Here is a 15227-nt window from a genome sequence, read left to right on the forward strand (position 1 = left end):
CCTCCAACCTATTCGCAGCTACTTCACTTTCCTATTCCTATATATAAATGTGCAACAATAACAAACACAACTCTATCCCGTATATTGGGCACAATACAGAGCATAGGGAAAGTATTCACAGCGCCTCACTTTTTCCACATTTTGTTGTGTTGCAGCCTTATTCTAAAATGGATTAAAATCATTATTTTACTCAAAAATTTTCAAACAATACAATTCTACAAAAAAAATATCCCACATACATAAGTATTCACAGTCTTTTCTCAATACTTTGTTGAAGCACCTTTGGCATACCTCCCAACATTCTGAGAAGGGATAGAGGGACGCCTACTAGCAAACATAGGCAGGCATAGGACACGCCTCCTGCCACACCCTCTTAAAGGAGAATTAACAAAAAAGAAAGGTTAATTAAAACCACAAGTGCTTTTTTTTAACCACTACTATTCCTTTATATTGGCTTTTAAAATTTACAGCAATTTAGAATTTGGATGAAAGGTTTAGCACTGGGAAACACTTTTTGAAAGATAAAAAGTGCATTTTATATATAACTCCATGGATCAGACAAAAATGAAGGACAATCAAGGGGGAAAGAGGGACATTGATCTAGATCAGCGAAAGTTGGGAGCTATGCCTTTGGCACCAATTACAGCCTCAGCAGAGGCGTTGCTAGGGGGGTGCGGGGGGTGCGGTCCGCTGACATGCCCAGCTTGCCCCGTGCAATCCCAGCCTGCCCTGTACCACCCCAGCCTGCCCTGTACCACCCCAAACAGCCCTGTACCACCCCAAACAGCCCTGTACCACCCCAGCCTGCCCTGTGCCACCACAGCCTGCCCTCTACCACCCCAGCCTGCCCTGTACCACCCCTATACTATCATTTACAGTGGCTGGTTTTGGGTGCGCCCCGTGCGCTGCCTGCTTGGTGCTGGGCAGCCTAGACAGAGGGGGGTGACACCAGGGCCGGACTGGCCCACCGGGATAGCGGGAAAAATCCCGGTGGGCTGGCCGCCTGGCTGCTCCTGGAGGCCGCTGTAAGGGCAGCGGCTCCTGAAAAAAAGATGGCGCCGCTCGGCGATGTCGTGTCACTGCGCATGCGCCAGCACAGTCCCCGAAGCTAGCCGCGCTCGGGAAAGCCCGTACACGCTCGGAAAGTTTCGGAAAGGCGGGCGCATGCGCAGTGACACAAAGTCGCCGAGCGGCGCCATTTTTAAAATTTAAGCAGCAGCACCGCCGGCACCGCTCAGTGAGGTGAGGTAGGTCTCGTCTGGCGTGTGCCTCTTCCTACCTCCCCTCCCTGCAGCGTCTGTGTGGCAGTGGCAGTAGATAGAGCTGCTGCTGCTGCTGCAGCAATGATTTGGCTATTGGGAATCGATATGTCGGGAATGGCTAAGCTGCCTAGAGATATTGATTATACAGCCACTGAATGATCGGGGGGGGGGGGGCAGGAGGTCAGAGGCTGCAGAGGAGGTGGACTTTCCATCATTCAGTGGCTGTATAATCAATATCTCTAGGCAGCTTTAGCCATTCCCAACATATCGATTCCAATAGCCAAATCATTGCAGCAGCTCTATCTACTGTCACTGCCACACAGATGCTGCAGGGAGGGGACAGCTTTAGCCATTCCCAACATATCGATTCCAATAGCCTCTGACCTGTCCCCTCCCCACAGCCTCTGACTTCCTGCCCCCCTCCGCAGGCTTTGACCTCCACAGCCTCTGACCTCCTGCCCCCCCCCCCCTCTGCAGCCTCTGACCTCCTGCCCCCCCTCTGCAGCCTCTGACCTTCCATTCCCCCCTCCGCAGCCTCTGACCTCCCGTTCCCCCCTCTGCAGCCTCTGACCTCCCGTTCCCCCCTCCGCAGCCTCTGACCTCCCGTTCCCCCCTCCGCAGCCTCTGACCTCCCGTTCCCCCCTCCACAGCCTCTGACCTCCCGTTCCCCCCTCCGCAGCCTCTGACCTCCCGTCCCCCCCTCCGCAGCTTCTGACCTCCCGTCCCCCCTGCAGTCTCTGACTTGTCCCCTCCCCGCAGCCTCTGACTTGTCCCCTCCCTGCAGCCTCTGACCTCCTGCCCCCCTCCACAGCCTTTGACCTCCGCAGCCTCTGACCTCCTGCCCCCCCCCTCTGCAGCCTCTGACCAGTCCCCTCCCCGCAGCCTCTGACCTCCTGACCCCCTCTGCAGCCTTTGACCTCCACAGCCTCTGACCTCCTGCCCCCCCCTCTGCAGCCTCTCTGACCTCCTGTCCCCCCCTCTGCAGCCTCTGACCTGTCCCCTCCCCACAGCCTCTGACCTCCCCTGTGCCATCCGCAGCCTCTGACCTCCCCTGTGCCATCCGCAGCCTCTGACCTCCCCTGTACCACCCGCAGCCTCTGACCTCCCCTGTACCACCCGCAGCCTCTGACCTCCCCTGTACCACCCGCAGCCTCTGACCTCCCCTGTACCACCCGCAGCCTCTGACCTCCCCTGTACCACCTGCAGCCTGTGACCTCCTGCCCCCCCCTCTGCAGCCTGTGACCTCCTGCCCCCCCCTCTGCAGCCTGTGACCTCCTGTCCCCCCCTCTGCAGCCTGTGACCTCCTGTCCCCCCCTCTGCAGCCTGTGACCTCCTGTCCCCCCCTCTGCAGCCTGTGACCTCCTGTCCCCCCCCTCCGCAGCCCCTGACCCCATGTCCCCCCCCCTCCACAGCCTCTGACCTCCCCTGTACCATCCGCAGCCTCTGACCATCTCTTGTCTTATATCAGGTCTGGAGAGCAGTTGAGAGTGGGAGTGCCGCCAGGATGAGGGTAAAGAGAGAAGTCAGACGTGTATGGACTGTGGAGAGGAAACTATGGGATAAAACCAGAGCCACCAAGCTGGAGCCGACTGACTGAGCCCCACACGGTGTACCTGAGAGGAGGTCAGTGACGGCACCGCCAGGTCAGTCTGGGGGGGGGGGGGTCAATACAATATTGTAAGAGGGCACTGATCTAAAGGTTTTCCCCTTATATCAGTAAACCCCCTTACCTTAGTGTTCACTTTCTGCGGAAGGTGGTCTCTGGTCACCAGAGTCCTCCCCGCATTCCCAGAGTTCCCCTTTACATCATACAGTGCAAGGGGGCACTCTGATGTAAAGGGGAATGCAGTGGACTCTGATATAAGTGGGGTCTCTGGTCACCAGTGCCCCCCTTTATATCAGAGTTCAACCCCTTTCACACCAAGGCGCTTTGCAGGTGCTATAACGCTAAAGATATCACCTGCAAAGCGCTCTGAAAGAGCAGCTCCTCACACTCCTCCACCGCTCCTGCCCATTGAAATGAATGGGCACCGCAACTATACCGCCGGCAAAGCGCATGATGTTATGATGTTGGGCTGGTATAATAATGTTATGGGGCTGGTATGAAATTATTTCCAGGGCTGGTTTTTATTCCCAGTCCGGCCCTGGGTGACACCATGTTTTACCGCACCGGGTGACACCAACCCTAGTGACGCCACTGAGCCTCAGGTCTTTATGAGTATGATGCTACTTGCAAGCTTGGCACACCTATTTTTGGGAAGTTTCTCTCATTCTTCTTTGCAGGACCTCTCAAGCTCCATCAGGTTGGATGGGGAGCGTCGGTACAAAGACATTTTCAGATCTCTCCAGGGATGTTAAATCAGGTTACACTCTTGGTTCTGGCTTGGCCACTCAAGGACAATTTACATCGTTGTCCCATAGCCACTCATTTGTTATCTTGGCTGTGTTCTTAGGGTCGTTGTCCTGTTGGAAGATGAACCTTCGCCCCAGTCTGAGGTCCAGAGCGTTCTGGAGCAGGTTTTCATCAAGGATGTCTCTGTACATTGCTACATTCATTTTTCCCTCGATCCTGACTAGTCCCCCAGTCCCCGCCGTTGAAAAACATTCCCACAGCATGATGCTGCCACCACCATGCTTCACTGTAGGGATTGTACTGGCCAGGTGATGAACGGTGCCTGTTTTTCTCCAAACATGACGCTTGCCATTCAGCATAGCTCCCAACTGTCCCTGATTTGGAGGGACTGTCCCTGATTTGGAGCAATGTCCCTCATTCCTCCTCATTTGTCCTCATTTTGGTCTGATCTATATAGATATTTTGATAGATAAAATGCACTTTGTATCCATCAAAAAGTGTTTCTCAGTGCTAAAACTTTCATCCAAATTCTAAATTGCTGCATTTGTAAATTCCAAAAGCCAATATAAAGGAGGAGTAGTGGTAAAAAGGCACTCACCAATCTTGTTTTTTTTTTGTACAATTCTCCTTTAACCCGGACCATTATGCAGGTTAAGGACCTTGCCCCTTTTTGCGATTCGGCACTGCGTCACTTTAACTGACAATTGCGCGGTCGTGCGACGTGGCTCCCAAACAAAATTGACGTCCTTTTTTCCCCACGAATAGAGCTTTCTTTTGGTGGTATTTGATCACTTCTGCAGTTTTCATTTTTTGCGCTATAAACAAAAATAGAGCGACAATTTTGAAAAAAAATCAATATTTTTTACTTTTTGCTATAATAAATGTAGCGCTACTCCCAAAGGAGCCACTGGTTGATTTGGGAATCGGCCTACTAAGTTACCCTGGCGGTGTCTAGGGGTGTAACAGTGAGAATAGCAACAGTGAGTGGAGGTCCAGACATTCGATAAAAGGTTTCAATGCTTTATTGCCCAGGCCAAACACGGCCAACATCAACACAATTTAGGGAGGACAAAGTTGATGAAGGAAGAAAAAGAGAACCATGCGGTATCAGGCCTGGATGTAGAACTGAGCAATACGCTGCTCTGCATTGAACCAATTTGGTCACATCTCGCCACTCTACTCGGAGTGGGTGAAATGCCCCCGGACAGACCCCTGTGATAGGCCTGGCAGCCGGAGCGCCACTTAGGATAATACTGGGAGGAACAGGTCTCTCACACAGACCTATCTCTAGGGCCCCTGCCACAGGCAAATTTCAATAGAGGACTTGAGTAAATAAGGAATAAGAATCCTCCCAGTAGTCTTTTCTATGAATGGTCCCCGGATGACAGCAAGCATACCTGTCAGTGGTCCGGACACCCGATCCCAGGCTGGGATTCTTTCAATAGGCCTTGGAACCCAGTGGAACGCTGAGGTCCATTCTCTCATCAGGATGAGGTTCGCGGTGGAGTTCAGCTCTGGCCAGGTGGGCCGCGCCGGCGGGGTCCATGGATGCGCGTACCCTGAAGGTGGGTACCGCACCTGGAACAGGGAGCCCGCAGGAAGAAGAAAAAGACCCTCAACACATGACCTCTGTCCCAGATATACCCTCCCCCAGCATGCCCTGCGAGGGAAAACATCCTCTAATTGGCCTATTGAGAGAAGATCTGCTCTGCCTAGAACCCCTCTGGCGCCAGCTGCCGGCGAGGGGTGGCATTGCACTCCCTGACCGCAGACTGAACCAGTGGACATTTCCAGAATGACAGAGGTCCCAAATTTTAACAAACATTGGAAGGGAGCAAAGTAACTCTCCCTTCCCACTAAATTTAGGCGTAGTGTCCATGCTGAAAGCAAGGGGGCGCTACATAAACATCCCCAAAAAATATATAAAAAAAACGTTTTTTTCCTCAGTTTAGGTCGATATGTATACTTCTACTTATTTTTGGTAAAAAAATAAATGCAATAAGCGTTTATTGATTGGTTTGTTAAAAGTTATAGCGTTTACAAAATAGGGGATAGTTTTATGGCATTTTTATTATTTACTAGTAATGGCGGCGATCAGCGATTCTTTTCATGACTGCGACATTATGGCGGATACATCGGACACTTTTGACACATTTTTGGGACCATTGTCATTTTCACAGCGTAAAGTGCTATACAAATGCACTGATAACTGTGAAAATGACAATGGCAGTGAAGGGGTTAACCACTAGGGGGCGCTAAGGGTTTAAGTGTGCCCTAAGGGAGTGATTCTTACTGTAGGGGGGCGTGGCTGGACGTGTGACATCACTGATCGTCGTTCCCTATAACAGGGAACAGACGATCAGTGACACTGCCACAGAGAAGAACGGGGAAGGTGTGTTTCCACTACTGCGAGTTGTTGTGCAACTTGACACGTGAAGTCGCATGACAAGTCAAAACCCATGCATTTCAATGGGCCTTACTTTGTTCCGACTTTGGTGCGACTTGTTTTTACTGGTCTCATGACATTGCATGAAAAATCGCATTGCAAAGTCACACTGTAAGTCGTGCATAGACATGTGCACAGCAAAAAATTTTGTTTATTTCTGTTTCGTTTCTGTTCGTTTATCGTGATTCGTAACGAGTCGTAATTTCGTAAGACGTTAGTTATCGTATTCCGTTTCCGTTTTTTTCTGTTAGTTTATTTTTCGTTGAATCGAGATTAGTATTTTCGTTATATTTTGTATTCTGCCACGTTCGTATTTTTTAAAATGATTTTATTCGTTCCTTCGTTTTTACGTTAGTTTAATTTTCGTTGTTTTGCTATTCGTATTTACATTATATTTTCCATCATGCCGCGTTTGTATTTTCGTAAGAACTATATCTTCGTTGCTTTATGATCATTCGTATTTTCGTGTCTAATTTCCTTTGATTGTAAAAACGTACTTTTGTAGATTTTATTGCATTCGTAATTCTGTTAGAATACATTTTACGTTTATTCCACACACTACTCGTCGTAATTTTGTAATTCGTACTTTACTGTGATTGACTTGACTGTCTTAGTTAGCACACACACCCTGTCTAGAATGAAGTCTGACGTAGAAGAAAACTAAAATATGTCAGATATTACAAATACAAATCTAGAAATTAGATGCACTGCAGCCTAACACAGAAAAAGACACAAGGAGCCAGGAGGTAATGAGAAAGAAGCTCATTGGGGGAAGGAACAAACCTCTTCAGAGGAAAGGGACAGCGCTCAGTGGCTATTGGTCAATGTCCAGAAATATTTCAGTACTAACGAAAGCTAATTTACATTATTTTGTATTTTCGTTGTTTTCATTTCCGTTTTCCGAAGATTCGTAATTTATTTTTCGTTAGTTTTGATTTTCGTTTTTTATTCTTTGTTCGGCATTTCGGTTGTTTTCTTTTCGGTCTTCGAATATTAGTAAGTTTGCATTTTTGTTCATTTTGTTTTTCGTAATTATTTTTTTTTTTTGGGTTCGGTATTTTCGTTGTTTCTATGTTTTCGTTTCTTTCTTCTTTCGTATCTTCGTTGTTTTTCATATTCGTTATTTTGAAAATATCGTTATTCGTTATTAATTGTGCTAAACCGTTCGTTCATTTGTATGTTAAAGAGGGGGTTCACCCTATAAAATATATATTTTTTTTCAAGCATTAAATTAAGCATAGTAGCGCGAGCTACAGTATGCCTTTATTTATTTTTTTTGCCCCGTACTCACTGTTTAATCCTATAGTGAAGATTCAGACTCCCCGCTAGGAATGGGCGTTCCTATCCAGAGGGAAGATGATTGACGGCTGGCTCTGGCGCGTCACGCTTCTCCGGAAATAGCCGAAATAGGACTTGGCTCTTCACGGTGTCTGCGCATAGTCTGTGCGCAGGCACCGTATAGCGCCGTGAAGAGCCGAGACCTACTCCGGCTATCTTCGGGGAGCGTGACGTGCCATAGCCGGCCATCAATCATCTTCCCTCTGGATAGGAATGCCCATTCCCCGCGTGGAGTCCGAATCACTATAGGATTAAACAGTGAGTACGGGGCAAAAAAATAAAATAAAGGCATACTGTAGCTCGCGCTACTATGCTTAATTTGATGCTAGAATGTTGTCAATGAGGGTGAACCACCGCTTTAATGAATCAACTAAAATAATGAAAATTGACGGAAAACGTATTCGTAACTTAAAAAATTGCACATGCCTAGTCGTGCAACTTTGGGGTCGCAATAGTGGAAACCTAGCTTAAATCAGCAGAAGTTCAGCGGACTTCGATCATCCAATCATGTGCAAGCAAAAATTCAGTTTTTTATTTTCCTTGCATGTCCCCCTCGGATCTACAGCGGCTGCACTTCCAAGTGCACTTTCAGTGCAATTCCATTTTTATTTATTTTTCCTTGCATGTGATTGGGTATTCTTGGCAACATGAAGCTTTTCCTTATTTACTAAGCTCTGGAGCAACTACACTTGCAATCTATTTGCCGTTAGTAAATCAGCCCCTAATACTGTAGCTTCCTATTGAAGAACATGCGCTGGTTTGGCATGCATGCATTACTGGATCTGCTCACAAGAGGGCAGACATGTTTAACTCTGAATCTTGCTGAGCAAGTCTTCATTGTTTTGTTTCCGGCTTTGCCCATTGCCCAATCTGTGTCCTCAGCCCCTTGTCTTGTGCTGCTGTCATTGGCAGCGACAGGAGCTGAGAAATCTGGTGTGCCAACAGTATAAGGACTGCAGCTAAAGTTCAGGTATGCCTTCTTCTCTTTCCTTATCCTCATAGTTTATAATCATGCTGTACAGCAGGACAGAGAGTGTTGGGATACAGAATGTCCTGGGTCCAGCTCCCACCAGGGGACAGTACATGGACACTGCTAGCTGGATTCAGGTAGATGCGCGCATTTTTACGGCGGTGTAGCGTATCGTATTTACGCTACGCCGCCTTAAGTCAGAGAGGCAAGTGCTGTATTCACAAAGCACTTGCCTCCTAAGTTACGGCGGCGTAGCGTAAATGGGGACGGCGTAAGCGCGCCTAATTCAAATGAGGATGAGGGGGGCGTGTTTTATGTAAATGATTGGTGACCCGACGTGATTGACGTTTTTTACGAATGGCGCATGCGCCGTCCGTGTACATATCCCAGTGTGCATTGCTCCAAAGTACGCCACAAGGACGTATTGGTTATGACGTGAACGTAAATTACGTCCAGCCCCATTCACGGACGACTTACGCAAACGACGTAAAAATTTCAAATTTCGACGCGGGAACGACGGCCATACTTAACATTGACTAGGCCAGCTATTTGTTCGACTAACTTTACGCCGGAAAAAGCCTAAATTTACGACGGAGTAGATTCCGAGTTTACGACGGCGTATCTACTGATACGCCGGCGTAACCCTACGTGAATCTAGCTATGCATCTCCTTTCAGGGGATGAAGGTTAATTGGATCTATTGAGACGCCAGTGTGTATAAGAACTGCGACAGATGCTTTATCTTGTAGACACTAATGTGGAATTATAAATGGTCGTGTTGTGAGGGTACGAACAAAAAAAATAAAAAAATACTCTTGCATCAGGTTCAACATAAAAAAAAACATTTTCCGTAATTTCTACCCCTACCATATAGCTCAGGGGTCTCCAAACTTTCTAAACAAAGGGCCAGTTTACCGACTTTCAGGCTGGGTTCACACTAGAGATCGCAGCGTCTCACAGCAGGAGTTCCGGTGCGTCTCCATTCACCGTTTGAGGTCCAATTTCAGCCCGAATTTTAGGCTGAATTCGGACCTGAAACGAACCAAAAGACACACTGGAGCCACTGCAGAGATGTGTGAACTGGCTTCATAGAGAGCCGGTCACAATTTCCTGCTAGGGTTGTCCCGATACCACTTTTTTAGGACCGAGTACAAGTACAGATATTTTTTTTCATGTACTCGCCGATACCGAATACCGATACTTTTTTTAAAATGCAGCCAGGTGTCCCCAAATGCAGCCTTGTGTCCCCAAATGCAGCCTTGTGTCCCCAAATGCAGCCTTGTCCCTAAATGCAGCCTTGTCCCTAAATTCAGCCATGTCCCTAATTCAGCCATGTCCCTAAATTCAGCCATGTCCCTAAATTTAGCCATGTCCCTGATGCAACCATGTCCCTAGATGCAGCCATGTCCCTAATGCAGCCATGTCCCTAGATGCAGCCTTGTCCCTAAAATCAGCCATGCCCCTAAATTCAGCCATGTCCCTAATTCAGCCATGTCCCTAAATTCAGCCATGTCCCTAAATTCAGCCATGTCCCTGGTGCAGCCATGTCCCTAGATGCAGCCTTGTCCCTAATGCAGCCATGTCCCTAATGCAGCCATGTCCCTAGATGCAGCCATGTCCCTAATGCAGCCATGTCCCTAGATGCAGCCATGTCCTAGATGCAACCATGTCCCTAGATGCAGCCATGTCCCTGATGCAGCCATGTCCCTAATGCAGCCATGTCCCTAATGCAGCCTTGTGTCCCCTAAGAGAAAGCCAAGTCCCCCCCGCCCCCCCACCGCCGCTGCCGACATCTAGTTGATCAGCGCTGGGGGAACACAACAGCTTTCATTTTAATAGCTGTGTGTTCCCCGCCGTGCCTCGTCATGTATAGACACTCCCCCTTGCCTGGGCACTTTGATAGACAGATCACCCGTCCAATCCTGGGACTGGTGATCTGTCTATCAATGTTTCTGGGCAAGGGGGAGTGTCTATACATGAGGCGCGGCGGGGAACACACAGCTATTCAAATGAAAGCTGTTGTGTTCCCCCAGCGCTGATCAACTAGATGTCGGCAGCGGCGGGGGGGGGGGGGACTTTGCTTTGTCTTAGGGGACTAGGCGGAAGCGGCAGCAGCTCTCCTCCATACGAGGACTGCTCTGCTCCGCTCTCTGCCCCCTCTCCACCCGCACTCCACCCCCTCTCCACCAGCTATCGGGGGAAAAAAAAAAAGGATCGGGTCAGGCATCGGGAGTATTTGCGCGAGTACAAGTACTTGGGCAAATGCTCAGTATCGGTACCGATACCGATACCTGGGCAGGAAGGGGGTATATGTGCCCAGTAAGCAAGTGGTTAAAGGGGTTATAAAGGTTTGTTTTTTATTTTCTAAATAGGTTCCTTTAAGCTAGTGCATTGTTAGTTCACTTACCTTTTCCTTCGATTTCCCTTCTTTTTTTTCCCCCTTTGTCTGAATTTCTCACTTCCTGTTTCTCCTCAGTAAGCTTGCCCCCATCATCCGAGCCGTTCTGGCTGGGGGTTAGTCAGCGTGTTCGCCCCATCCCTTGGGACTACATCCCTGCGGGGAGACGCTGTGAAGATGTCGTCCCAAGGGAAGGGGGCGAGCACACTGACTAACCCCCAGCCAGAACAGCTCAGATGATGGGGGCAAGCTTACTGAGGATGAACAGGAAGTGAGAAATTCAGACAAAGAAAAAAACATTTAGAAGGGAAATCGAAGGAAAGGGTAAGGAACATATTTAGAAAATAAAAAACAAACTTTTACAACCTCTTTAAACACAGAAGATATTCCTTCCTAACTGCTAATGTCATTGAGATAATATATAGAGCTGCAGCATTTATTGTCCCCACATAAAAGAACACAATATACCCCGGTGCAGTTACACATTCCTTCTGTGGCCAAACAGCCAACATTGAGAACAAACTAAATATAAAAAAAGCTTCCTGTTTACTCTTTGATGTGCATTGTTAATGATTGTGTGAATTTGTCAGAGCAACAGCTGCTTTCCAAGGTCGGGAAGCTAAGCACCTGTGCGACTGGGCAGCGATGGAAGCAGCCATTCCTGGACTCACCACAATACCAGACACTGGTTTCAGGCAGTGAATTGGAATCATTTGACCACCCCGAAGCTACTATGCTATGCATTAATAAATACCACCAAAAGAAAGCTCTATTTGTGGGGAAAAAAAGGATGCCAATTTTGTTAGGGTACAGCATCGCACAACCGCGCAATTGTCAGTTAAAGCTACACAGTGCTGTATCGCAAATAATGGCCTGGTCATTAAGGACGCAAATCTTCTGGGGCTGAAGTGGTGAAAGACAGGGTAAGGATGATAGCCCTGTAGTTCCCCCCCCCCACCCAAAAAAAAACAATGGCAGCTCCTGTATTTCGAAACTGACATCTTCGCTTTTTTTTTTTATACATTCTTTATTTTACATTTTTCGCTTTAACCGCTTAACGACCGTCGCATGTACATATACGTCGGCAAAATGGCATGGACAGGCAGAACGACGTTCCCGCACTCCACTGCCTAGACGTGGGACCCCCCCGGTACATACGGAGGTCGTTAATCGTGTGGGAGCGATCCGGAATGAGGGGGCGGATATTCGTTTATAGCCGCCCCCTCGCGATCGCTCCCCGGAGCTGAAGAACGGGGAGAGCCGTATGTAAACACGGCTTCCCCGTGCTTCACTGTGGCGGCTGCATCGATCGAGTGATCCCTTTTATTAGGGAGACTCGATCGATGATGTCAGTCCTACAGCCACACCCCCCCACAGTTGTAAACACACACTAGGGGAAACATAACTCCTTCAGCGCCCCCTGCGGTTAACTCCCAAACTGCAACTGTCATTTTCACAATAAACAATGCAATTTAAATGCATTTTTTGCTGTGAAAATGACAATGGTCCCAAAAATGTGTCAAAATTGTCCGAAGTGTCCGCCATAATGTCGCAGTCACGAAAAAAATCGCTGATCGCCGCCATTAGTAGTAAAAAAAAAATAATTATTAAAAATGCAATAAAACTATCCCCTATTTTGTAAACGCTATAAATTTTGCGCAAACCAAACGATAAACGCTTATTGCGATTTTTTTTTTACCAAAAATATGTAGAAGAATACGTATCGCCCTAAACTGAGGAAAAAAATGTTTTTTTAGATATTTTTGGGGGATATTTATTATAGAAAAAAGTAAAAAATATTGCATTTTTTTCAAAACTGTCGCTCTATTTTTGTTTATAGCGCAAAAAATAAAAACCGCAGAGGTGATCAAATACCACAAAAAGAAAGCTCTATTTGTGGGGAAAAAAGGACGCCAATTTTGTTTCGGTACAACATTGCATGACCGCGCAATTACCAGTTAAAGCAGCGCAGTGCCAAATTGTAAAAACACCCCTGGGCATTTAGCTGCATATTGGTCCGGGGCTTAAGTGGTTAAAGAATAGCACATGGTCTACTTTTCTTTCTAATGGCAGATCTCTTATAAGATTTGTTTTTTGATGTCCGATTACCATGTAATATAATATATTGTGTTTTTTAGGCACTATGTGGAAGCCCTTTATTTTCCTGTGTTCAACATTGTTATGTGTTCTCGGTGCTAGCATCGACCATTACCAACCTGAACAGGTTCACCTTTCCTACACTGGTAAGTACCATTCATACAGCTAGCTGATTGCAAAAATAATGCTTTAGAGTCCTTTCACACCGGAAACGCCTATAGCGGAGCGTTAAAATAGCGGTAAAACACTGCTATTTTACCGCGATTTGCCGCGATTTTACCACGCTTTTACCGCATTTTTACAGCGTTTTTAAATTCATTTCAATGGAGAGGGGTGTTTTTGGAGCGTTTTAATAGCGCTATTTTTACCACAAAAACGCGGCAAAAACACCGCAAAAATGCACTAGTGTGAAAGAGCTCTAATAGCCAGATTCAGAGAGAGTTACGCCGGCGTATCAGTAGATACGCTGGCGTAACTCTGAATCTACGCCGTCGTAAGTTTAAGTGTATGCTCAAACTGAGATACACTTAAACCTAGCTAAGATACGCCAGCCTGCGCCGTCGTATCTTAGGGTGCAATATTTAGGCTGGCCGCTAGGTGGCGCTTCCGTTGAGTTCGGCGTAGAATATGTAAATGCCTAGATACGCCGATTCACGAACGTACGTGTGCCCGTCGCAGTAAAGATACGCCGTTTACGTAAGGCGTTTTCCGGCGTAAAGTTAGTCGAACAAATAGCTGGGCTAGTCAATGTTAAGTATGGCCGTCGTTCCCGTCTCGAAATGTGAAAAATTTACGTTGTTTGCGTAAGTCGTCCGTGAATGGGGCTGGACGTAATTTACGTTCACGTCGAAACCAATACGTCCTTGCAGCGTACTTTGGAGCAATGCACACTGGGATATGTACACGCCCCCCCATCCTCATTTGAATTAGGCGTGCTTACGCCGGCCCCATTTACGCTACGCCGCCGTAAGTTAGGAGGCAAGTGCTTTGTGAATACAGCACTTGCCTCTCTGACTTAAGGCGGCGTAGCGTAAATACGATACGCTACGCCGCCTTAAAGATGCGCGCCCCTACCTGAATCTAGCTATAAGGCTCCATGCACACTGGAGCTGATAAACTGCAGTTTATTGGAGTTTGGGTATTTTTAAAAAAAAAATGCCCATAAACTCCACCCTATGTTAGCCTATGTGGCCATGTACACATGGACGTTTTTCAGCTTTAACCACTTAAGGACCAGCCCATGTACATATACGTCCACAATATGGCACGTACAGGCACATGGGCGTATAGGTACGTCCTCGCCTATTAGCGGGTGGGGGGTCCGATCGGGACCCCCCCCGCTACATGCGGAGGTCGGGTCCGCTCGGGGAGCGATCCGGGACCACGGCGCGGCTATTTGTTTATAGCCGCTCCGTCGCGATCGCTCCCCGGAGCTGAAGAACGAGGAGAGCCGTGTGTAAACACGGCTTCCCCGTCCTTCACTATGGCGGCGCATCGATCGCGTCATTCCCTTTATAGGGAAGACACGATCGATGACGTCATTCCTACAGCCACACCCCCAAACAGTTGTAAACACATACTAGGTGCACCCTAACTCCTACAGCGCCACCTGTGGTTAACTCCCAAACTGCAACTGTCATTTTCACAATAAAGAATGCAATTTAAATGCATTTTTTGCTGTGAAAATGACAATGGTCCCAAAAATGTGTCAAAATTGTCCGAAGTGTCCGCCATAATGTCGCAGTCACGAAAAAAATTGCTGATCGCCGCCATTAGTAGTAAAAAAAAAATAAAAAATAAAAATGCAATAAAACTATCCCCTATTTTGTAAACACTATAAATTTTGCGCAAACCAATCGATAAACGCTTATTGCGATTTTTTTTACTAAAAATAGGTAGAAGAATACGTATCGGCCTAAACTGAGGAAAAAAAATGTTTTTATATATGTTTTTGGGGGATATTTATTACAGCAAAAAGTAAAAAATATTGCTTTTTTTTCAAAATTGTCGCTCTATTTTTGTTTATAGCGCAAAAACTAAAAACCGCAGATGTGATCAAATACCACCAAAAGAAAGCTCTATTTGTGGGGAAAAAAGGACGCCAATTTTGTTTGGGAGCCACGTCGCACGACCGCGCAATTGTCTGTTAAAGCGACGCAGTCCCGAACTGTAAAAACACCTTGGGTCTTTAGGCTGCATATTGGTCCGGGGCTTAAGTGGTTAATGAGCAGTGGAGTTTATGGGCTTTTTTCTGAACGCCCGAAAATCGTGTTCAAAGTGTCGTGTTTTTTTTTACCTCAAAAAACGCTTAAAACGCCAAATGCAGATAAGTGCTAGCAAAAACGCTAATAAACGTGGCTCGCA

General features: G+C 47.2%; 1 protein-coding gene across 1 annotated transcript in view; it reads left to right on the forward strand.

The window, feature by feature from the left end:
• Positions 1-8252: 8252 nt before the first annotated feature.
• ACP7 (acid phosphatase 7, tartrate resistant (putative)) overlaps positions 8253-15227 on the forward strand; it is a 44707-nt gene continuing 37732 nt past the window's right edge. The window contains exons 1-2 of the mRNA XM_040323348.1: positions 8253-8369; positions 12905-13009. Of these exons, the coding sequence (XP_040179282.1) occupies positions 12910-13009 (100 nt within the window). The 5' untranslated portion in view covers positions 8253-8369; positions 12905-12909. The remainder of the gene's footprint in view (positions 8370-12904; positions 13010-15227) is intronic.

The sequence above is a fragment of the Rana temporaria genome, chromosome 9 (genome assembly GCF_905171775.1).
Source record: "Rana temporaria chromosome 9, aRanTem1.1, whole genome shotgun sequence".
NCBI lineage: Eukaryota > Metazoa > Chordata > Amphibia > Anura > Ranidae > Rana > Rana temporaria.